This window comes from Hypomesus nipponensis, chromosome 18 (genome assembly GCF_054491055.1).
Source record: "Hypomesus nipponensis isolate SF chromosome 18, ASM5449105v1, whole genome shotgun sequence".
Taxonomy (NCBI): Eukaryota; Metazoa; Chordata; class Actinopteri; order Osmeriformes; family Osmeridae; genus Hypomesus; species Hypomesus nipponensis.
In genome coordinates, this window is record NC_140378.1 from 7,704,937 (window position 1) to 7,729,098 (window position 24,162).

Below are 24,162 nucleotides of genomic sequence, written 5' to 3' on the forward strand. Positions count from 1 at the left end.
CTTTTTTGTCATATGTAGAACTATAGATGAAGAAAAAAGATTCACATGTCTCACTAGCACCACCCACTGCAAGATATCAGGTTTCACTTTTCTACACTCAGTACAGGTAAGTTCCTCAGGCCACTCCTATGACTACAATGCCAGTTTTCTGGCAGGTGGAAACTTGTTCCTCTTTTTGGTTGAAAACTGGTCAAATACCCGAGGAGAACTATAGTTTGAAGAAGAACATTTATTGGGTAATTGCCTTGCAGTGCTGACTCACAGGAAGGTCCTGCGTTTGATTACTGTTGGGAGCATGTCAGTGCTCAGGTGAGCTATTTCCAGGGCCATTCTGGCTGGAGTTTGTATGTTCTCCCAGTGCTCACATGGGTCTCCTCTTTTCTGAACCTCAATTAAAAAATATAGCTGCAAGCAGCAATGAGGTGGCCAAGCAGTCAAATTACCCAGAAAACGTTTTAGACATCCTCAGAACAGGGTTCAAAGTGCATGCAGCAAGTTTGTTTTTTTATTAAAATTCAAAAATGCGGGAAATCTATGTAAAAACTCCATAGGATGTGTTGAACTTGTTTTGATCCAGGGGATCCAACGGTACCTAAGTTTTGAAAATCGGTCATACGGTTCAAAAGATAGGTGTGTAAACACCTAACAAGTCCAAATTTAGTTGGTGGTGCTAGTGTTCAAATGGGAGACATGAAACTTGGTGTAAATTAAGAGGGGCCTGTCCTTAATGAGTATGCCAAATTTCACAAAAAGTGACTTTACGGTTCGAGGGGCTGCCATAGACTCCAATGGGAGAGGAAGATGATTAATAATAATAATAAGAAAAGGTATAAACACTTATGTGGCTTCGCTGCTTGGCCACCAAAAACATGCAGAACAGATTACTCTTCTACCCATGTCCCTGGACAGGACATGGGTGAGCACTTGCCAATGTGTGTTCACATTGTTAAAGAAAAAAAGGATTCTTCTATATACTTTACACTTGTAAACTGGGACCCATGACACGAATACTAGGTTTCTCACTTATAGGATGTCAACATGCAAAATAATACTTTACTCGCAGGAGAAATTCCTGGACATTCCCTTCAAGGATAATAGGTCATCGTTGACAGGAAAGTGTCATGTGATTTTATATTTTGCTCTATTCAAGGGAAGAGGGAGAGAGACAAAGGGCGAGAATTCCCCTTCAGTCTCCACGCCCCTCTGCGTAGTAAGTTCCTCTAATGCTAAACTTAAAACATTCTGCCTTTTCCTTTCTCCATTTAGCGTAGCTTTGAGCTGTTGCCTGTCAAGTTGTCAAGTTCTTGCTTGAAACGATGTTTGGGATTTTGATATTTTTCGGCGCTGTCTTGGTAAGTACATTAATGAAGGCGAATACATTGAATAATTTGTTTTGATCGTGCTTGATTTAATGTGCGATTCAAATGCTACAATGCATTGGTCTAACAATATACATATTTGCAAGATATTACCCTTTCATTACCCTTATTTGGAATAGGCAAGCCCGACATTTTAGGCTTTCGTGTTTGCTTTATTAAACGTACGAAAGCAGGAGGAACTGAAAGTGAAACTAACTGGTGTGATCAGTTCGGCTTCTGAATAGGGGGCTCTAGGTACTTTCCAGACGTTGAGATGTGGTCATGTTTAGCAGGTAGTATCCAGTGATACCAGTACCTGTGATCCAGCAACACAGTACCAGGATGGTGATAACTGTTGCCAAAAGTGCGGCCCAGGTTGGTTTTGGAGATGGAGTACAGTTAATTAAATGTGAATTAGAAAGTATTAATAGACATGCTTTTGTCTGCATGATGGTTGTTAAAAAATTATTTTTGCTGTTAGGCACCAAAATGTTGAGCCCACCTGTTTGCGAAGATGCACAATGCGAACCATGTCCAGAGAATGAATATCAAGATGCATATACCAGAGACGAAATATGCCAACGACAACCTTACTGTGACCCAAGTATGAGCTGACATAACCTATTTAAATACATTTGTGCAATAGACCTTTATCCTCAAGATTAAACTCGTAACAAAACTAATATTGACCAGCTTGTGACATGGGGACCCCTGCTTATCCTTGTAGGAGTTGGCGGCATACATTGCAGTGCATGGCAGTTTCTTACAACACAACCCCCTTTTCCCTTGTTGCAGATAAATACTTTGAATCCACACCTAACAACAACAAGACGAGTCGTGTCAAATGCAGATGTAAACCAGGATACCACTGCAACAGTAAAGACTGCTTACTTTGTGTGCCCCATACAAAGTGTGAGCCAGGATTTGGAGTGGTTTCCAGAGGTATAAACTCGCAAACACAACATACAGAAGGCATACAAACATACTATATATCCTGTCCTTTTGACACGAGGGCTCTTGCCATTGTTGGTCACTTATCTGCCAAGTGTGGCTGGTAGAGTTCTCCCTAAAGCTTTTCTTCTATTCTCAGGTACTGACAGGGAAGACACCCAGTGTCAGGTCTGCCCACCAAACACATTCTCCAATGACACTTCTGCAGTGAGTGAGTGTTTCAAACACACAATGTGAGTATTTCACTTGACATCCATTCAATTTCAACATTGCCTAAATGGACTACATTTACTTTCACTCCTGAGAATTATAACTGGTATTAGAGTCTTTCTTTGATTGGTAATCATTAACACAGCTCAACCAGTGGTTTCAAATTCTCTATAAATGTATAAATCTCTTCCCAAAATCAACATTCCAGCTGTGGAGGAAATACTGAAACTGAAGGAACAAATGAATCTGACACCGTCTGTGGTAAGTAAATTACAAATATAATCTAATAATACTTTTGACACTGACTCGTGCTGACTGTAGATAAGTGCTCTACTTACCATAATGTATTGTGGTGACCTGTTTTAGAACTTGAGAATTGTTGATACTGCATTCTGATGCTGAGTACTATGGTGTTGTACCTTTTTGGTTTATTTGAGGTGTTTTTTGTTTCTTTTACTCAGCAGTTTCTCGTGTTAGCCCGGGGGTAATAGCTATTATAATAGTTGGCATTGTCCTGGCCATGGTGGTTTTATCTGGCTTTCTCTTTTGGAAACATGGTATGTAATCCTTCTAAGATTTTGAAGTGTTTTGATGTGTTACTAGGCTCTTTCTGTAGTTCATGTTCTGTCCCTTTCATATTTTAGCATCTGGACCAACAAAAGGAAAAGTGAAGGTAAGCATTGTGTCAAGGATTCCTAGAAATGAAAACTCTGACACTTTTGATGAAACATTTGCCAATCAGAAACATACAGCTGACATTCTGCATTTTATTTCAGAAGTTCTTTGGACTTTGTGGATGGACCTCGGTGTTTGTACCAATGCAGAAGGATAACCCAAGAAACGTGGAGGCTGAAGAGTTTATAAATGTGACACCAGAAGAGCCTGTCCTCCCAGAAAGAGAGTTTTTAGCACTAGAGACAGGGGCTGTGGAGAATGAGGAAGTAGGACAGCCTGGGGAAACTGAGCAGGGATACCGGGTGGCCCAGGAGGTTGGTAGAGGACTAATAATCACTCATCCTGAATCTCAAATGAACTCAATGGTCTCGTGCAATTAGCATTGCTATGGGCCATAAAACCCATCCTCTCTGCATTTCAGGATGATGCATTTTACCAAATAAACACAGCAAAATATGCAGTGTTTTATTGAACCACGAATGTGAGCTCAATTTCATATGTACAATGCAATCTTCCTGGATCAGTAAACTAAACACAGCTCAGCACTTAGAATCTATTTAGAACCATCTACTTAAAATCCATTAAACAAAAGGCTTAATCTACCTGAGTTATGCATACAGTAACAAATGTAATACAGAATTTAACTTTTAAAAAATTGTAGCTCAGAATAATTCAAAGTAAAATACTGCAGTTTAGTGGCCAAACATTCCCTGTGAAAGGTAAATTATTTTGTATGTTTTTGTAAATATATATTATACACTAGACTTTCTGTAAAATTTCCATGTGCACTATTGTGAACTACAAATTATGTTACAGTAGACTGACAATTTTAGCATTTAAGTGTTTGTATAGAATGTAAATAGGTCATATTTGTGTTTAAAAAGGCATTTTTAATCCGTCAGTTGCTGTTTGGGCTGTACCTTCTGTCACTTGCTCAGATTATCCACAAAGGGGAGCTAGTGCTGCATTGATACGACATTGATGTTCTTTCAGTGTTCATGAAGACCATTATCCCAAAGAATAAATGATGTCATCGTTATGCGACGGGTTCTTAGTAGGTTACATAATAAGTGGGTTCAATATGATATGAATTCAGATGATGCATTCAACATATCATAAACGTTTGTCGAATTAGCACTGAAATACACTGACTTGACTTTTTGCTTTTTGATTTCACATCTGGCCCACTTACAAAAGTGTGCAGGGAAATATGTTGATAGTGATTGTAGGGGGGGCACTTTGCATTTCTGTTTCTCTGACTCAGAGCTATTCTTATTATCACAAGATTAAATGGCAGGCCTTCAATGACACACATTTACACTCATGAGAATTTACATTGAAATGTGGGTGCTTGGTAGAGGACAGGCAGGATGTCATCGCACTCCTGACTTCCTCTGCTCTCAAGCTGCTTGTTAGATCGACCTCACCTGGAACTTGATGCTTGAATAGATGGGCGACAATAGTCTACAGAAACCACTTAATTTGTTAAAGTTGTATATTTCATTCATATTTTTATATTTTGGTGCATCTTCTTATAGTGCAATTTCCCCCGAGATCAAACAAAGTTATCTTCTTACTACTGTGTGAGAGGAAATGTCAAGCCTCACATGCCATTGCAGCTTTGACCTCCTCCTATCTGCATTTGGATGCCAATGCCCCCAGCCTCTTATCAGTTTGACGTTCCTCATTAAAGTAATGATCACCCTGCTTGACCAATGACATAACTCACCCAACAGCTTTTATGTTATACAGTATTAGTTATAGGCTATATATCATACATGAATTGGTGATTCCTTCACTCACATCCTTGAATTAAATGACACGTTATAATTATATTCATTCAACGTATTTAGCTTATCCAATTAATTTGAAACTGCTTCATAATCAGTATCAGCATGTGAGACACATCGGGTTAATTGTTTCATTACTTTAAAAAATGAGTCTGATAAACATTTAGGCTAATCCTGCCAAATGTCCTCAAACAAAAAAAAGAATCGCTATTGATAACAAAAACGTAATATATTAGGCTATTCCAGTCATGACAGACACATACTTTTCGTTGACATTTTATTAACAAAATAATTCTCCACGAGACAAAATTATAATTTACAGATTGGTGATGACACAATATAAACATATAAACATAGGCCTATTTACAAAAAACGTTTATGTTTTCACAGTCTTTGGTCTCAGGCCATACCATAACATACACTAACTTAACGAAGTAAAACGTGTGAACTTCAGAAAATCACTGAAAGATTTATGTCCCTGAGGTTTGGAAGGTTAAAGTGCAAAGTAAGTACGTTTTTGTAAATGTTCTTTTTATAGGATGTCTCGGGAAGAGTAACACGCTGGAATATACATTCCGTTCCTGGATGCCCATTCAGTCCACCATTTGCCAACTTCTGAGCCATTATTCTGGTAACAAGAATTATTCTTTGACTTTTTTACAGTTTCAGAGGTCGCTGTCTCTGCCAAAGACCATATTTTAGGTTTGAGGCATGCACCGCTCTCCTTGTTATCCAAGCGAGCGGTGGTCCGGTCTGCGTCTTCATGGTCGGCTTTCTCCTCATTCGCGCAGTCACTGTCTTTACTTTGCCCATCGTTTGTTTCCTGACTGACGACCAAGCATGTAACCTTTGGCGTTGAGTTCTCCTGTATCATATCCTCCTTGTTACCAACAGTTTGAGAAACGATTTGCTCATCGTTTTCCAAGCGATTTTTCCGCACTGAATCCTCGTCGTCCTCAGTCTCACCCTCATCCTCCTCGTCCGACTTTCCCTTGGATGCCCAGCTGACTCTATTCTCCTTTTTCAGTCTTCGTCTTGCATTGGCAAACCACGTGGACACCTGCGTAAGGCTCATTTTTGTAACGATGGCGAGCATAATCTTTTCCCCCTTGGTGGGGTAGGGGTTCTTCAGGTGCTCGTTCAACCAGGCCTTCAGCGCGCTCGTGCTCTCCCGGGTGGCCACCTTGGCAACTCTGCTGGGGTCATCGGTGGCTACTTGTCGGTATTGTGGGAAAAATGGTCCTCCTCGAGCGAGAAGAGATGGATGATATGGAGAGGCCACTTTCAGGTCAAAGGTGTTATTCTGTAAACAGAAGTTTGGCGATTAGATCAAACTTTTCAGAGTTGCGTTAAACACGTCATTACGCATGACGTGTATCTGTCATTAAGGGTTCACCAACTCGAATTACATAGGCTACTTGAGTAGATTATATATTTAAATATAGTTATAAATATAGGGAGTCAGACTGTGCGTAATATATACATTATAAGATATGTATTAAAATAATGATAAAATCAACTTACCATGTGCGGGATGTGTCTATGATGTGGGTACGGAATAAAATTGTATCCCTGCAGTCCTGAGTATGATAAGGGCATCCCAGTTAATGCTGCAATATGGTGTTGTTGCTGTTGTATGCCAGGTGGGCATCCCAAAACGGGTATCTGGTATCCAGCAGGTATGCTGAGGTTTCTGTCCAAGAACATATTGGCAAATCCGCTTTGTGACGCAGGCATCCTCATATCCCGACTATCTGAGCTGGTATGCCAAGCCTCTGTTCAAGAGCAGTTAATATACCTCTACAAACATTTATGGGCGGGGTAAACTTTGTTGAGTGACAGCTGCGTTCAAAAGACTTTAGCTTTCACTAGCAAATCCCATCAAAGGAGAGCTCTGCTGTTCCTTTTAACGGTTTCGTAAAGGCGCTAAATACGTGATACTTATCTCATCCCAAACAGGTCTTTAGTGCAAAGAATAATGAAACTTCATTTGAAATGCAAGTACAACCATTTTGAACGCGGAGTTTGTAGAAACTATTCGGATCTCGTTTTCACAATTGAATTATTTTGTAATCCTTTAAGCAATATTTTAACATTATTATAGCCACTTACAAATTATGAACCACAGTCTATAGATTTATTTATCTCACGGTTTACACCAACACTGAATAGGGTTATCATTTCAGAACAAGTCCTCTAATGTAAAACCCTTACCATGTTTAATGAAATTACAAAAATTATGAGAAAATAACATGTTTTATTTTGGGGGGGATGCTATTCATTAACATTGAAACACAAGTTTCCGTTGCTGAATTTAATGCATTGCAGGAAACGTCATGGGCTTTTGGTAAAGTGAGAAGTTAACGTAATTCGATTTTTTTTTTCACATGTTGAGCAGAGGGATTAGAAAGTTACATGAATTTGATTAACAGCACTGTGCAAATTTTTAAAGTCTGGCCAACACTTATGGCGGTAAGGATTTCTGTTTTCATTTGGAGTTTGTAAATTGAATTAGCCAACTGAATTAATTCGAGTTGTGCTAATCAATTGTAATGCATCTAATACTTTGTGTTGCTTTTATATCTTAGATTTAGGACCGTAATTGTGTCATAGGCCTAGCTTTTAAATTGACAACAGTTAATTAAGTTAGGCTAAATATCTAATAAAACAAATTGATCCAAATTATTTTGTGATCAACTGAATACAAAAATAGTAGTTGAACTAGGCCTATTTAAAAGATAACTTGAGGTCGAGTGCTTTCTAAATCAGTGTTGCTGCATTTATGTTTGACGTATCAATTAGACTTGTACCTGCAAGGTATAGCCTACACCTAACTTTTTCGTTAATTTATTCTGATTGAACAATAACAGGGTGTCCTTACATGTCGGATGGTTTTGTTTTGGTTGCAGCAATGAGACTAATTAAAAGCGGTTAGGTGAAACAGGTGTTGACTAATGTATATGATAATTTAGAGATAGCAGATGCTAATGTAGGGAGGCAAGGACTTGATACAAGGAGCAGATTGTTTGCATTTCAGTCCCTCTTCCATGTTCATTGTTCTCTCAAACATGTTTCTGTTTTAATAGAAACACAGGAAACCTTCACAATGTGTGCTATTTAAGCAGAATAAAATTAAAATAAAAACATCACAGCTCTAAATTTTTGTAAACTGAAAGAGCGTATGTGTGTTTGTGTAAAGAGAAATAGACAGAGATAGAGGGAGATAGAGCAGGGGGTAGAAGGAGAAAGATCAAACTAAAGAGATGGAGGGTAAAAGCTATCTGGGAGGGGTTCTTTGGGCCTAGAGCAAATTTGTACAACTAGTACAATAGTGATGACTGGAGAGCAAAGAGAAGAAGGCTTAAACCTTCAGTACATCTCAGAACACAAACAGCTCAGGGCTACAGCTTTTGTCTCACTCGTAGGCCCGCTTTTCTTTTTTTTGCAGCTCAACCACAATGTATGTGTTGGTGTCGCTCTGAGGGGTCGAGTTTGGACTGTTTTAATTCAGGATGTTTCTTGTTTATTGAAAAAAAAAGACCAAAAGCAGGAGCATCTCTGTTCCCTGTTTCCCACTGAGGATACAATAGGAGATAAGAGGGGACAAACTGTCTAGCCGTTTGTCTAGTAGAACACTTGATGTGGACCATTCCCCATTCTACATCCTCTAACTGCTGCTCAACATAGCCCCTTGATTTATGGGTAGAGTCAAGAGTACGAGTCCTAATGAGGCAGCCGTTACAATGTGTCAAGGTGCAACTTCAGTCACTGACCATCAATTGCCACTGAGCTGACAAAAGGACTAAGCATGTCATTAGAACAGCTCAAGGAAAGGTGTGAGCATTACAACCAAGCTGAGAGGGAATCCAGAGAGTTAAACATGTTTTACGTGTTAGTTTATTTGTGTCCAACTAGATACTCCTACATTGTTGATTGTTTTGAAACATGCAGTTTTTTTGGCATTTGGGAAGACATCTAAATATGGTGTTTCTGTTTAAGATGACATCCAGAGAATTCCAGAAATGTCAATTGTTTTGGTTATACATGGACCAATTCGTATTTTTTACTTAAAAAAGCAATTCTGATTGAACAAATGCACATATAGATGACAGTTGCCAACATTCCTAGCAAGGTGAAAATTCTTTATAATAAATCACAAACCAGGACATTAAAAAGACAGAAATTTAGAAGTCAATTGACAACAAATAAGTATCTGTCTCCCCCAGAGCTCCTATTCTTCCCAGTAATGGGATTTCCCCTGGACAGACCCAAATGGAGAGATGTAAGCAAAGTGTGAATGTTATCAAGCTCTCCCACCCCTCAGCTATCAACCCTCCTCTCCTGACCCCCTTCCACTCTTTGTCCTTTGTCATTACTCTTATCAGGGTCACTCTATCATTCTTTTTGCAGAGTGGTGGCGCTGAAACCGCTTGCAAATGTAAGTATGTCTTTGTTAGGGGCTGGGCAGGGGCCCGCCTCTCCGCTCCCTCCTGGGTGTGCCTTGATTGACGGCCCTCCGCTGGGTGACTGACAGGCTGCGTTCGTTAGCCTGTGACGGGCAGTGTGACAGCTGGGGACTACTGCTGCTGTCCCTGTGTCGAGCCCACACCACCCCTGTGGGCCCAGCAGGCCCACGGACCCCCAGGTGCTGCAGCCCTAGTCAACCTGCTCCAAACAGTACCAGCCATGCCCAGTCAGCCACAGACATCTAGCTGCCTGGCTCTGTGGGGGGCTCGCTGTGGCAAAGCAGTCTGCTAGCTACCCCCCCACCCCACCCCTGCACTGCTCTCCACCAATATATTTCACAGGAGCAGCGTTCATGAAGCTGTTATAGATGCTGATTGAAGACGAATGTGATGGTTCACATGGGTCAGACATGGTGAAGTCAGAGAGGCAGCACATATGTCCAATACGCTGACTACTCCTGTTGTTGTCAACCACCTATGAGCGCTTCACTATTGTTTTTGATTAACTGTCATTTTATTTTCAGTGACAGCTGTGACAAACACACAGCAGCAATGAAACATCGTTTTACAGTAGAACAATACGGAAAAGTGTGATTGCCCTCAATAAAACAAGATGGGTGGATGATTAGGAGATGATTAAGCTTACATCTCTAAAATGATCCCTCAGAAGTTCCCTCTGCCCTGTTTTTTCTCTGCTCTCACAGAGAGCGGCTAATGAGCTTGTTGGGCATCTGTGACGTGACATCTACATTTCGGCCTATTTGTAAAACAATGGCTACAAGGAAGCCAGGGGCATTGGGTTCTGTGTTTCAAACCCAAAATAACAATGCCAAGCAGGCGCTGGTGGGAAGCTGTGCTCTCATGGAAATGAGCAACCGAACCAACAATGTAGGTCCTAATCTCTTCAGAGAGGGGAATCAGTTACACAGCAGTGTGCACCCCTCAATGCTTTTCATTAGAGTTAGCGTGCCATTGAAACACTGTCCCCCCTCCTCCCTCCCCACACACACACACACCCTGACCCCCCTAATGTGTAGCCACAGGCACTCCTCATACATGGAGCAGATACAAGGTAGTCCCCCACAACAGAAGGGTTGAAATAGATGGGCCAGGGGGTGGTGTGTGTGTGGGGAGGGGGCTAGGCCTCAAAGCATGGGATTAGAGTTAATGTGCCCTCCCTGGGTTATAATCTCTTCAGAGGGGGACTTTGTTTGAGGGCTTGGGGGCAGTAAGATAAGTATCTATTACAGAAACTCCCTCTTATCCCCCAGTGCCCCCCTTAAAAATTGAAGCACAAAAACACTTGGCTCTGTTCCCCGTGTCTTCTGATATCCAAGAGCCAAAAGCAAGTGCTGCCCTTTTCAGCTAATCTGGAATTAGGGTCTAAAGCCTTATGGAGAGTAACCAGGACTCATATTTACTCCATCTGCAGCCCACAAGTCAGGTGGTTGATGTTAGATCAAAGGCAGCTTAAAAAAGTTGTGAGGATATTACAATGAAAGGGAGAAAAAAAAACTTTTCTTTTTCACAAGTTTCATTTCTTTTTTAGTTGCTAGGGAAGAATACGGGTGTGAAAACCCAGACCTGGGCAGATCTGAGTACTTGTTAAAGTGTGATCTTGTGAGATTACTCCTGTTTAGTAAAAACTGGTTAATGCATACATGTAAATAAATGTAAATGTAAACATAGTCACATTCTACTAGTTCGCTATACCTCCAAAAATATTTTATCTAGTTTGTTTGAAGAAATTTGTGTCTGAATTGTTAAACACAAATACAAAATAGCAGGTATTTCATGTTACAAATCAAATTATGGTTTAATCATAATATATTCAGCATATAAATAGTGCTTAAAACAAACTGTAAAATTGAGGCAATACATTTAGCCTGAGGAAACAATCACAAGTGTAGCTTGTATGACATGGCAATAAAGTGAACCAACACTTAAATGAATAATGTGTACTGTGTTTCAGATACAAATAAATGCAATCAGGAATAATTAACCCCATTATTACGGGTTAAAATCCCATACCAAGTGATGGACAGAAGACTTACATGTTGTCTAGTGCCATTTTCACCAGCATTAGCATGCAGTTAGCCTCAACTATGGGATGTAAACAAAGGCTGGTACACAGTGATTTTGTTTTTAAAGGATTGTTAAAATATCTGTATCTGTCATAATATCTGCTTATCAAATTTGCTTTCTTTAAATCTTAAATAAACATAGTGTGAAGGAGAATCCAAACAGGTCACTTTGAAAATAAAAGTAAACTATGGACTAAAGCAGCGTGCAAAATATCCACAAGCCAAAACATAATATTACCACCAATAAGCAAATAAACAGCTTTCTGAACCACTAAACTATAGGAAAATGGATGGATTGGATTTATAATCTATGAATGTGTGTGTGTGCGCAAGTGTGTAAGTATTGTGGAGGAAATTGGGATTTCCTATGTACTTAAGTTATTCACTAATCAATAGAACTTTCACTAATTGATAGAACAAGTCATTGGATACTAGTTAGTATGTTCTCATATGAGTTTGGTACCGATACAAGTAGATAGTGTGTATGTGTCAGGTTGAATAGATGTTCGGGGTCAGGAGAAAGTACTGGGTAAACGTCCCTTGTGATGACTATAGGGAGAGATCCACCTATGATCTTTCTCTGCCCTGAGAGTGGTGATAGGCCGGAGAGCTGTGAATCTCTTTCTCTGTGACTGTTGTAACGTCTTTAATGCCTGACTGTCACTATCTATGTTTACATTCTTGTGCCCTGTATAAGATGGTCCTCCAGCCTTCAGAGCTGAGAGAGACATGATTGAGACCTAAGCCTGGTGTTGTGTTGTGTTTATTGTCAGAGGTCTGGTTTTCTCGCCCAATCTGCAGATTGATAATACTTACAAAAATTCAGATCTCAACTGAATGTAATCACTCACAAAACACTTTCTTCATCGGTATCCATGCATGTGTGTGCTGTCTTGTAAGTGACTGAGTGATGGAGTTAATGAAAGAGTTACCAGTTCCCTCCCTAGCGGGAGAACTTCCTGGTTCTGAAGGCAGGGATCATGAGCTGGTGAGACGCTGACCTCTCCTCTTCTATAGGAGCCAGCTCCTCCGCAGAACCCCACTTCTTCTTAGACTGGAACAACGACGCCAGCTTCCTGTTCCTCCTTTCTGGTGCCTGGCAGGTCTGAAAATCTAGAGTTCCGTGGAAGACTGAATAATATTATTATTCAGAAGACACAACATGATCCCAGTAGACATGTTGTGGCAGTTTTCAAAGCAGGAAACTGAAGCACAATGCTGTGAACAAATATTCCTATAACTCTGAACGTTCATTGAAAAGAACAGATACTCACGTAGTTGACTGTCCCCCTCTGATGAACCCCTGATGTTCAGATAGTAGCAGGCAAGGTGGCCGCTGTAGTCTCTGATGTTTTCTTTGGCACCTGGGAGAGCAGGAGGGAGATATTCACAAGCAGGAACTACCCATCAATGGAAACGATATAACATCTGCGCTGATGATCTGACACTTCTACACCCTAATGGAGATATTACATGGTTTCCTAAACACAGGCAGCTCTAGCAGAGTTTGAAAGCGAAACTTCTGGTGCAAGACTGCTACTTTCACAAAGATTTACCATACGATTGAATGAGCAAGTCCAAGATGTGTCGATGGCCATGCAATGCTGCGATATGCAGTGGTGTGTACCCCTACAAGACAAAAACGGGTGAAGGAAAGGTTGCAGGCCTTCTGGGTTGTCATCGTACAAAAAACACAGCAGGGCCGTTAATCATCCAGGAATGTTCCTCTGGGAAGACACGCTCTTGTTTGCAAGGAGAAGTTTAGTACTGACAGACAAGCTTTCCTTCAATGCTCTGACACTTTGTTCACACTTAAGGCAAAGCAGGCTGCCTTCTTAAGACTTCTGAACATCAAGCACGTCACCTCTGACATCCTCACTGGGACTAAAGGTCAGGAGTCAACTGTGAAAAAGTGTTTGAGTGCTTTAATACCTACCGCCTAGAGTTTCCCATGACCAAACACAGCCAAGCAAAACACCAGGAGAGAAAATATACAAATTAGCAGAGGTTATGGCAACACAGCGTAATGACAAAAACATAATTTGCTGGTAATTCTCTGAAATTGTTCACGTTTGGAGTAAAGCAAGTTGGTACATTGTGACAGTGTTTTGGGGAAACAATTAACATGACATGACATGATTTATTAGAGGCACACAGCATCGTGCTATAACGAGTGCTGTTGTAATGCATTTGCACAGCTGGAGGTTCACAGGAACCATTAAGATGCATTACATCATCATCACAAACAACAGTCTGCCTTAGTACAACTGTCCAAGCAAACTGGCCTCTGTGACTGACACAAACTCAACATACCAGATCACTTCCTGTTTGCCAAAATGTTGTGAGAAAGAAAGGTACTCACATACTGCAAGAGATGAGAAAACAAGCATTAGTGACTTAAAGTGTAGAATATAATAGTTATTTTATCTCGAGGATGATTCTCAGAATGTTTTTAAGTGAGCATTCGTCTATGACAGACTATTTTGATAACACCGTTAATTAACCAGTGCATATGGTAAAATAGATCCTGCTTTTGAGCCCCAGAAGATGTCTACTCACAGACTTGATGTTGACATCAGCCCCTGCATTGGCCACCAGAGTGGTCATATCCTCCTTGCCATGTTTGGCTGCCCAGTGCAGAGCTGTCTGTAGCCAACAAGAGAAGAGGGGAGAGGGTCAGGGAAGAGCCCGTGTGTTTCCCTTCTCCCTGTTCTTCAACGCAGTGGTGATAGTCATACATTGAAGGTACAGGTTTATATATCAAATGTAAGTAATCCCCCTTCCACAGGCACAAGTACTGTTGGCATACAGTAATAGGCAGACGTTTTTCGCCTTCTAAGCAGTAGTCTAAACAGAGCAAAGCAGGTCAAGATCTTTGATGGGCTATGTGGGGCAAAGCAGCCAGCTGTGCACAGGAGGACTGCAGGGATGGGGGATGGAGGGATGGTTTCCTGCCATCTAACAGAGACTAATTACAAAACAACACTGCACTGTGCCCACGGCGGGGGGGAGGGGGGTAGATGCCTGTCACTGGGGGGGAAGATTGATGATGTTGGTGTGACCTGCAAAGGGTGGACCCACCCAGGCATCAGCCCACTGACAGCAGCCGTCATGCAGACAGAGCCCCTGCCACACGAGCACACACGCACACACACACACACACACACGCACAAGGCTGGCTGCCACACACACACGGGCACATGCGTAAACACGCACATGAACAACACACACATTCATACACACGTTGAAGGACAACTCAGGACTTGAAGAGAGAAGGTCAAGCACAAAACACACACACGCTCACGCAAATCACATCCACCTGTTTGACAGGGTGCAGCTATAATCCACCGTGCTACTCTTGTCAGGCTGTTTCTGACTACTAAGACTGTGTAATTAGGGGCTGTTCAACAGGTGAAGGCACAAGCGCTTTGCTGCAGATGTGTAAACCTGGGTTCAACCAGGGTATCAGAGTCGGACTCAACACACAGAAACACTGTGTGAACCTAAGTTGGCGTCCTCAGAAACAAGCAAGGGCCATGCGCCCCTTCATTAGCAGGAGCAAGAGCACATGTGCCATCACTACACAACGTGTTTCATCGACGACATTATAAGCAGGCGCCCAGAGCAGCGCGTTACTGTATGAGCTGTGTGGGGGCCCCGGGAGAAGTGGGCAGACCTGGGGCTGGCCTGGGGCCGTCTGGGAGACAGATTGTGATAGATGAAGTCTGGATGGAGTATCTCCATTTCTATTGTCCCCCACGTCAAACGCTGAAGACAGATTGGCCGGCAGGCTGTTTGACTGGCAGTTTGAAGGCTGTCCTAGTGGGCGAGGGTGACGGACGAGGCAGGACAGGATGTGGGCGTCTGGCCTCCTCGCGCCTCTCGTTCCTGTCCCAGCCCACCGGGACGTCCCCTGCCTGCTGTGCGACTGGGTGACAGCCCTGTCCCCAGCAGCACACTCCCAGTGTGGAGGGCTGCAGCGGCTAAAGGGCTGAGGGACGGTCAACAGGAGGCTCAGTGACGTGTGGCCGACACCTTCCTGGGCATAGAGGACGACAGAGAGGGGCGACAGAGAGGGACGACGGAGGGAAAGGTTGATGTACTTACAAACTGACGGACGGGGAGGGGAGGGAGTCCATCACAGCAGGGGTGGACAGGGATGTCACAGGGACCAGAGGAAAAGACGAGAGGGAGAGAGAGAACGTATAAGAGAAAGAGGAAGGCACACATTTCGATGCAACAATGAACTCAATGTACTATGAGTAGGATGATTCAGGATGATTTATACAGATTAAGATTGTTTCATTATAACCCAGCCTAACTCTGAAAAACTCTATATGAGTCTATATGAACTACAGGTATAGCTCTGATTGAGTCCATAGGAATCACTAGCTCTGAGTCTATATGAACCACAGGTATAGCTCTGATTGAGTCCATAGGAATCACTCGCTCTATGTGTCTATATGAACCACAGGTATAGCTCTGATTGAGTCCATAGGAATCACTAGCTCTGAGTCTATATGAACCACAGGTATAGCTCTGATTAAGTCCATAGGAATCACTCGCTCTATGTGTCTATATGAACTACAGGTACAGTTCTCTCCTCAACTGATTCCTGGGCCGAGGTCCGAGGACAGGCCGGACTCTCCAGGGCAAAGCCCTCTCTCTGCCACGGTAGGGCAGGCTCCAGAGGACTTCAAAGCTGCCTGAGGGAGACTTAGCACCTTCCCGAGGACACGGCCAACATTGTTCCTCAATTAATCCCAGGCTGCTCTATTACTTTCAGATTATCTTTAAGTGGTTGAAGTCTTTGTGCAGCATTGAGTCTCTCCTTAATCCCCCTCCATCTCCCCATCTCCCTTCACTTCAATGGCGGCCGTGCTATCTTGTCCGGGTGGGGACAGCAAAGGCTTAGGCCGCTCTTAGAAGGTGGTCTGCCACAGGACACTGTGAGAACTCTGACACAGGGGAGGGACAACAAACATGAGGCCAAATCTCTTAAGCGCACAGGGAGACAAATGAAAGGATTTGGGTTGTCAGGGGGGGACAAGAGCTAAAAAGCTATCTTTCATAATCCTTTTGATGGTGGATCTTTGAAATGCATGATCTAGATGTTTCTACACAAGCTTCTTCTAAGGATACAATTATGTAGAAAATCACACTGAAATTACTGTCTGAAATGTATTCAGATAAAAGACAGGTTTGGCTTCATGTGTAATAATACTTGGGAAAGTACATGGGATGCATCCGATTCTGTACAAACAACATGTATCCTTCTGGTAAAGGACCAACTTCCAATTCAACTTAGTCCATTGTTAGGCAAAGTTGATTGGGAAAGCTCAAACTGGAATGCAGAACAATGGATGGGGATATTCTAGATAAAAAGCAGACCAGAGTTGACATCATACTGTATAAATAGTCAGTTCACTTACCCCCTGAGAAAGACAGCCAGGGTCACAGATGGGAGAAATGAAATAAATGTAAAAAAGACAATTAAATCATTCCAAAATCACACAGCCCATGTATCTAGGCCACACACATGGAACACACTAACACACAGGCGATGTACACAGAGAGAATCTTAGTGGATGTGTACTCACTGAGGTGAAATCCTGGTTTGGTCAAATCAAAAGAAAAGACAACCCAGGATTAGTGGTATTCTGGCAGTCTTTCACAAAACATTCATCACAAGATACTCAAACCTCACCAGGACAGACGCCAGGGCACATTCCAACATGGCAGTGTCTTGGCCAGCTATATTTACTCTTTAATCAGAAATGTGGAGTGTTTAACTCTGGGCCCTGGCCTTATATAGAAAGGCAATGTTGGGGTCCAGTACCTTTTTGTTGGCCAGGGAGGGGTCCTGTCTAAGCAGCTGAGACAGGTCAGAGGAACGACCACACGCAGCTGAGTAGATCCATTCCTTCTCCACAGGCTCCAGCTAGACCAGAGTAGGAGGGTCAACACACACACAAACACACACTATACAGCTTTACACACAAATTGTGCTACATTTCGAAATCCACAACGTCTACATCAACAGCTTTTTTTAGTCACTTATACACACACACGCATGCATGCATGCAGAGCCCTATGACCCATATCACAATTGTTCTCTTTTTCCATTCCATTTGTCTTGATTTAAACAATGAATACTTCCACAAACTAAAACTTCAAGACAAAAGCAGCTACAGTTAGAGTAGTTTTTATGTGACCTATCAGGAAGTGTAGCCAACCACAGGCTTACAGGGAGTACACAAGGGAATCATTCATAGCTCAAAACTACAGGTCAGTGTTCAGAAAAAGACTGAGAGACTGGTCGAAATGTTGACATGAATAGGAACACATTTTTGTGGAGGGATCTGGTACCGTTCAACACCGCTCCCTAACGCTCTGCCCCACAGGATCAAGTGAAGGTTAAATATGAGAAAGCCAACTCACAGCCACTGAGGTGGAGCCCATGCTGCCCATGCAGTCCTCTTCCTGCTCCGACTCTGACTGAAAGACAGGCAGACACACGGAAAGAACATTGTGATCACTGCATTGCTACATTTACATGAAAATGTCATTCATTTAGCAGACGCTTTCATCCAAAGTGACATACAAATAGTGCATTAAGCACAGAGGAAATGGCTGAAATCATTCTGGAAAAGTAACTGGCAAAGTTCAGATTCAAGTTGGGCTCTAAGAGACAGACTGTTGTAGTATGTAAATGAACCTAAAGTGCTTATCTGGCCCCGGCTCACACACACACACCAATGTAAAGATCACACGGATTTCACCTTGAAGTGAGGAAGGGAGACCAAAGGCTGCCAGACAGACAGGTAGATTAGTGATGAGGCAGACGTGTGGTTTCACACCCATTATCACTATGAGCCTGACAATTAACCAACACAAACGTCTGCCTGTTGCAGGTCTGAGCATATGTTTGCTTTTTTGCAAGGGGTCGAAAATGCTTGAAAAATATTGAACACATTTTACTGAATGTACCAAAGTGTCATAGAGGTTGATTAATGTGTGGGGAAAATGGCACTACTTTTCCCTGCACTTTGAGGAGCACTTGACTTCTAATTGTTTTCAGATCATCGAGGGACATGGTGTTAAAACACACAGGTCTTTCATGTTACTCACACCAACTGTCACACTCTGGGCATTTAACAGAAAAAGTGGAAAGATATTTATCCAGCCAATTCCACACCGGCACATGTCCATATGACCACTTTCAGTTGGAAACAAAAATAAGTCAGTAAAAAATGAGTTTAAAATGAAAATCACTGGTTTAATTCTGAGCAGTCACAATCATCTTGACAAGTTCCCCTTTTAGCATTTTTCTCTTTTTCCATTCCATTTGTCTAGAGTTAAGCAATGAATACTTCCACAAACTAAAACTTCAAGACAAAAGCAGCTACAGTAAGAGTAGTTTTTATGTGACCTATCAGGAAGTGTAGCCAACCACAGGCTTACAGGGAGTACACAAGGGAATCCTTTCTGACTAGTAAGGTTCTTTCCACACGCACATGATGACGTTCTGTTAAATTATTCTGACATTCAAATGTGTTTTCACAGAAATGTAGACTTCAGATTCCTCTTTATCAAAGGAATCCCTAGACTTGTAATGGTCTGGTTAGCTGTGCTACCATAAGGTGGAATCAGAGCTATGTTATTTACAAAGTGTCCTAAATACAGTGTTCATTTGTGCGACTAAAACCAACACACTTAATCAGATTGTGCTGCTATATTAATCTACTCTAACATATTTAATCTATCTATTGTTTAGTCCATCAAAGAAAACTATATATTTCTGCATGAGTCTCAATCTGTTTAATGGTTAGAAATTATCATTATCTTTCTAATGAGTTCAAACATGTTGCTGCTTAACATAATGACAAAGGGCTTTATTCAAATGCAAATTGCCATTAGTTTCAAATCCAGTTAATTTAAACACTGCCACCTTGTGGTTATTTGCTGTATCACGTCTAAATGTAACTCGTGAAATTGCTCCGAAGAAAGGTAAGAGTGTAATATATACATTAATCTTGAGATGGTTCTGACCAAATTAAAATCTCTTAATACTCTTCACCACATTATCTGTTGAAGGGTGTGCTGGGTCTCCCCCCAGTCAAAGTGTGATCAGACCTCATCACACCTAGGTCTCCTAATCCTCCAAGAAATGTGTCCAACAGCTTCCCAGGCCAACTCAGCATCTCAAAAAAGAACAAAGTGATGAGCCAAGGTACATCATGTTGAGGACTGTCCTGTTACCTTGGACCCTGAGTCCTTCTCATGGTCATCCTCTCCATTACTTGGTGCTAGGAGGTCCTCCACCTGGACAGCAGGGGATTCCTTTAGACTGGGCAGTGAGGTGGTCCACTCTGTGGGCTGGTCCTGGGACAGGAAAACACTGCCATATGACAACACAGAAAGGGTCTCTCAAGCCCCTTGGCCAATTGTAACCATTTCTGCTTACTGTTTCAGTTTAGGCAACTGTAATCTCACCAACTGCAGAGTGTTATCCAGAAACTGCCACAGTAGTTGAATTTAACACTTTTTGTTGTTGTATTTAACGCTCTGGATAAGAGCATCTGCTAACTGACTAAATGCAACAACTACAGTTCACGCTGAGTGAAACCACTGTTTCTGGTGTTTCCTTTTTAATTCTGCTCAGACTCAGATCATGTTTGTCTGCATGTTTCACACACTTCACCAGCTTAGAGTACATGATATTTTAAAGCTACGCATGTAGAAACAAGAATACTCTTTATAAACAATATGTGTAAAAGCCATTTTGCCAGCTTATCAAACACTTAGTGTAAGTATCATAGTGTGTTAGTAGTGGAATCCAGTCAAATAAACCCTGACTAAAGCATTAAAACTGCTACACTCTTTGATAAAGCATGACTATAACGTGGGATACAGGCTGTGTTTGCCCTCCTTATCAACAAGGTCTTGTTTGCACTTTTTATCATTTACCTCTGGGACATTTTTACCAAAGTCATTGCTACTGAACTCATATTCTTAATCATTATGATATTCTGAATTCATCTGAATTCTCTGATTCCTTAACTTCCTGTAGGAAACAGGAAGCTTATTGTATAACCTGGTCAGGTAGAGTACATTACAGGCTACTAGAGCACACAGTGGACATTGAGAGTTCATGATTCATCATGGTGGGATCTCACCTCCAGTGTGGGCTCCTCATCAGGGGCCCCTGTGACAGTGATGGTGGGTCCTCCATCCCACATCACCTGGGCAGGCTTCTGCTTGCTCCCCTGGTCTCGGGCCTTTGGAGGGTACAGTTTCAGTTCTGAGTCCGAGCTCTTGAGGTCCTTCTGGGGGCTGGAGAGAGGTGAGAGCATTGTCCCTTCCCAGAGCACTGTGGCAGGGGAGCTGGCTGGGCTGGCTGGGCTAGCTGGGTCCTGGCCCTCCTTCCCCGTCCCATGATTCTCTGGCTCACGCTCCTGTAACAGCTGTCGGTACTTCTTTTTTAGGACCAGGTACTTCTCACCCTGAGAAAGGGTATGGTAGATGGTCAGATATGCAGACGGACACAGTAGCAGACAGACAGACATTGAATAGAAGAGCCCTATTTTATACTACGTCTTAAAGAAACTATGAAGTTGTTTATCCACAACAACAAAATACATTCATGTATACATTGATTGGGATGAGGCCACATGTCTTTAAGAAAATGGCGTTCATGGAAAACCTAGCCAGATGCCTTGAGAGACTCATATCTGTATTATTGCAAAATCTGTGTTTTTTCTGTAAAACATGCACACTAAAGTATACTATCACATGATCTCAAAGCAAACTGTCTTGAGAGTGACACACTCATCACACTTACATTCTCTGACTTCACTACTGCAATCCTGTCAATGATGAGTTTGAATTCCTCCCTGTATTTAGCTGTGGAAAAGGAAGGCTTATTAGTTTCTCAATAGCCCCATGTGGCTGGTTTGCAAGGATTCAACAGACATTATAATGAAACAAACATCCTTCGGATCATCATTTTAATTACATCTCAGCTCACATCAAGACCACATGATATGTCTAAGGATTAAATAAGCATTCAAACAGTTGCTCTCAAGCTCCAGTATACAATCACAGACTAATTCCAATCAACACAAAAGAAAGGATGATGGCTATTTGGAGAAGTAGCTGTGGGGCCTGTGAAGGTTGGCGGATGATGTTAGTGGATGAGGTGTTCGGTGACTCCATCCTCCCACCCCTGAGCCAGGCGGACCAGAGGCTGCAGATGGGAGGACAGCCATTCCAGTGCTGGCCAAATGCAGCTCGGGTTGCAAAACAATCATACCAAAACAGTCGCTGGGGAAGGGACAAAGAGGAAACCAGACCTCCTCCAACTCCCCCAAAAACCACTCACTCATCCCCAAAGGCCCAAAGAGTGTCTCTATTTTTGCAGCAATGCTTTCCTGTGGGAGCCAAACAAGCGTTGGTTGGTTGGCTAACATAGCTGTTACACCCTGGACCACTATCAGATGAAGCTAGCCACTGCCAACATTTTCCATTTTTGAGTGTGTGAATCTCAGACTGAAGTTCATATTTCTGTGTCTGACTAAGCTCTCCTTGACCTTTACTATTCTGTAGCTCTCCAGTGTTCCTGGCTACATACCTAGACAATAGTGTTTTCATGGAAATAATGCAGTCCATGTGTCCATAGACTGTTAAGTCTAGACTCTATAGGCTGGAGAATTTCACTTGAGAATGTTGCTAAGGCATGTGTGGGTGGACAATTGAACGCTTTCCTTTTTCCTGACAGCAGGGGGAAAGAACATTCAGCAGAAGATAGTTACATGGTTCACACATACACAACAGGAAATCCAAAGGAAGCTGCCACTTACATCTATCAACAAAAGAATTCCGGGCGTACCAGTGAGTAACACAGTCTACATGTTGAGTTACTCATTAGCCTAAGATAGATATTGAAAACACACAGCAACTGACACATCAGTGCTTTCACATTTTCCAAGAGTGTTCTATACTAACAAACATAGACTCTATCAGAGACCTAGAAATACAGCCTAAATTAGATTAAAACACCACAATCATAATTATGTCCTTGAAGCTGGAAACACATGCTGCTGTGACAGCCATTAAGTAAGAGGACATAATTTCCCTGATTGGAGAGCCTTGTCAGATGGCACAATATCAAAGCAGCTTTCTAAACCTCTGTCAACAACTGCTCCACTGATACAGCATCTGTACAGTACGAGCAGACAACTGTCACACAAGGTCACATCGGATAATCATATTATAAAGTGAGCTATAAAGTGGTCTAACATGTTAGGCAAGCTCAATGAGCGCTCAAGATGTATAACCTATCAAGACGCGTGTGAATGTATGAAATACACAACTGAAAACAGTTCAGGAAATATGGCAAACAATTGTTGTTTGTCTTCTTCCAACTGTCTTGTAACTACAATGGTTGGTGTGATTCGGTGTAAGGCACTATTCAGGCTGTTTCAACTGGCCTCGTAGAGGAAATGATAGAATTCCTTGTGTAATTGCATCTGTTTACACAACCTTTAATCTAAAGCAGATGTTTGGTTTACTCGATACTAGTAGACAACAATGGAATGAAACGACGCGCTGCTTGAAAACTGAAAGTTGTTTTCTGATACCATATTTAGCATCTGTGTGGATCGGTTGAATTGCAGATGTGATGCACGAGGTGATTCACTGAACGGTCAGTGACTTGCGTCAATTCACCCATCACCAGTCTTCTCCTGTAGTTTTGTGAGTTCTGGACAACTGTTGCTGTTATATTTTGTTTAGAATTTGTCCATTCTCCGATATATTAGAATGCTACTTACCACGCAATTGCAAGTCGCTATGGCCAATAAATGGCTTATATGTCTTCAATAGGTCTGCATTTTTTACTTTGCCTCCGGCTGAATAAAAATAATCCAGCAACGATTCTTCACTGACATCCATTTAGCCTAATATGTACACGTTTTGTATCCACAAATAAATTATGTGTTGGTGACCATGAAAGTCTTAATGGTCTTATTACTATGGCATAATGCCGTCCCCTAGGCTAATTTAGAAAGAAAAATGTATAGTACATGTATAACTTCACTCCACCCAAACCAGACCACTGCGACTCCTCCTGTTAACCCTTTCCTTCCTGGAAGAACCGTCAAAAAAAATCATTTTCATATATTTTAGTTTGAAGATAAACCAACCAAAAGCTGAATTATACATTATGTATTGTAGCATTGTACGCATGTACCATTGTCGGCATTGTAAAATACTTTTCCCAAAGAACACCGTTTTATATTTTCATTCTTTCTCCTGTGGGATGAATCCAGCACAAGATGTATTTGAACACTAGTAGGCCTAACATTTAACATGGATCTCACTAATAGTTTCATTCAAAAATATCCATGATCTAAAATGTGTAATGAAGCTGTTGTTGTTGTGTTCACTCTGGTGAAAGTGATTTGCCCTGTGTGTGGGCCACAGGGAGCTTATTCCACAGTGTGGGGGCACATTCTGCTAGAGCCCTAGTGCAGTTAAGGCCAGTGTCAGTTAAGGTATTATACCACACACAATGTCACATTAATTGTGTCAATGCGTTCTGAATATTAAATGCATTCGACTTACC

General features: G+C 41.9%; 3 protein-coding genes across 5 annotated transcripts; 1 reads left to right on the forward strand and 2 right to left on the reverse strand.

Moving 5' to 3' along the window:
* Window positions 1–1,148: 1,148 nt before the first annotated feature.
* Window positions 1,149–4,233, forward strand: cd40 (CD40 molecule, TNF receptor superfamily member 5). 3 transcript variants are annotated; one of them, XM_084680459.1, is made up of 9 exons: window positions 1,149–1,352; window positions 1,649–1,733; window positions 1,840–1,962; window positions 2,154–2,300; window positions 2,449–2,542; window positions 2,728–2,780; window positions 2,981–3,076; window positions 3,164–3,192; window positions 3,296–4,233. In XM_084680459.1, the coding sequence occupies exons 1-9, from the start codon at window positions 1,317–1,319 to the stop codon at window positions 3,572–3,574; spliced, it is 942 nt and encodes a 313-aa protein (XP_084536585.1). In that variant the 5' UTR covers window positions 1,149–1,316; the 3' UTR covers window positions 3,575–4,233. The 3 variants fall into 3 exon arrangements, with proteins under 3 accessions (XP_084536585.1, XP_084536587.1, XP_084536586.1); XM_084680461.1 differs by having other exon boundaries at window positions 2,984–3,076; XM_084680460.1 differs by having other exon boundaries at window positions 1,652–1,733.
* Window positions 4,234–5,284: 1,051 nt separating this feature from the next.
* Window positions 5,285–7,101, reverse strand: irx7 (iroquois homeobox 7). Its single transcript, XM_084680617.1, has 2 exons — window positions 6,509–7,101; window positions 5,285–6,287 (listed from the first exon to the last, which is right to left on the reverse strand). The coding sequence occupies exons 1-2, from the start codon at window positions 6,725–6,727 to the stop codon at window positions 5,517–5,519; spliced, it is 990 nt and encodes a 329-aa protein (XP_084536743.1). The 5' UTR covers window positions 6,728–7,101; the 3' UTR covers window positions 5,285–5,516.
* Window positions 7,102–11,240: 4,139 nt separating this feature from the next.
* Window positions 11,241–23,634, reverse strand: LOC146251842 (ankyrin repeat domain-containing protein SOWAHC). Its single transcript, XM_084681278.1, has 10 exons — window positions 23,369–23,634; window positions 21,379–21,440; window positions 20,714–21,040; window positions 19,797–19,919; window positions 17,976–18,032; window positions 17,356–17,475; window positions 14,084–14,180; window positions 13,091–13,159; window positions 12,809–12,898; window positions 11,241–12,647 (listed from the first exon to the last, which is right to left on the reverse strand). The coding sequence occupies exons 1-10, from the start codon at window positions 23,487–23,489 to the stop codon at window positions 12,478–12,480; spliced, it is 1,236 nt and encodes a 411-aa protein (XP_084537404.1). The 5' UTR covers window positions 23,490–23,634; the 3' UTR covers window positions 11,241–12,477.
* Window positions 23,635–24,162: the final 528 nt, after the last annotated feature.

Bases quoted from the DNA above. Each gene is read 5' to 3' on its own strand.
- LOC146251842 (XM_084681278.1), bottom strand. From the start codon at position 23,489: ATGGATGTCAGTGAAGAATCGTTGCTGGATTATTTTTATTCAGCCGGA. The intron at 21,441-23,368 runs GTAAGTAGCATT...CCTTTTCCACAG, and splicing joins TAGCGACTTGCAATTGCGTG to CTAAATACAGGGAGGAATTC. The intron at 18,033-19,796 runs GTAACAGGACAG...CCTGTCTTTCAG, and splicing joins AGAAGGACTCAGGGTCCAAG to TCAGAGTCGGAGCAGGAAGA.
- irx7 (XM_084680617.1), bottom strand. From the start codon at position 6,727: ATGAGGATGCCTGCGTCACAAAGCGGATTTGCCAATATGTTCTTGGAC. The intron at 6,288-6,508 runs GTAAGTTGATTT...TTCTGTTTACAG, and splicing joins ATAGACACATCCCGCACATG to AATAACACCTTTGACCTGAA.
- cd40 (XM_084680459.1), top strand. From the start codon at position 1,317: ATGTTTGGGATTTTGATATTTTTCGGCGCTGTCTTG. The intron at 2,301-2,448 runs GTATAAACTCGC...TTCTATTCTCAG, and splicing joins ATTTGGAGTGGTTTCCAGAG to GTACTGACAGGGAAGACACC. The intron at 3,077-3,163 runs GTATGTAATCCT...TTCATATTTTAG, and splicing joins CTTTCTCTTTTGGAAACATG to CATCTGGACCAACAAAAGGA.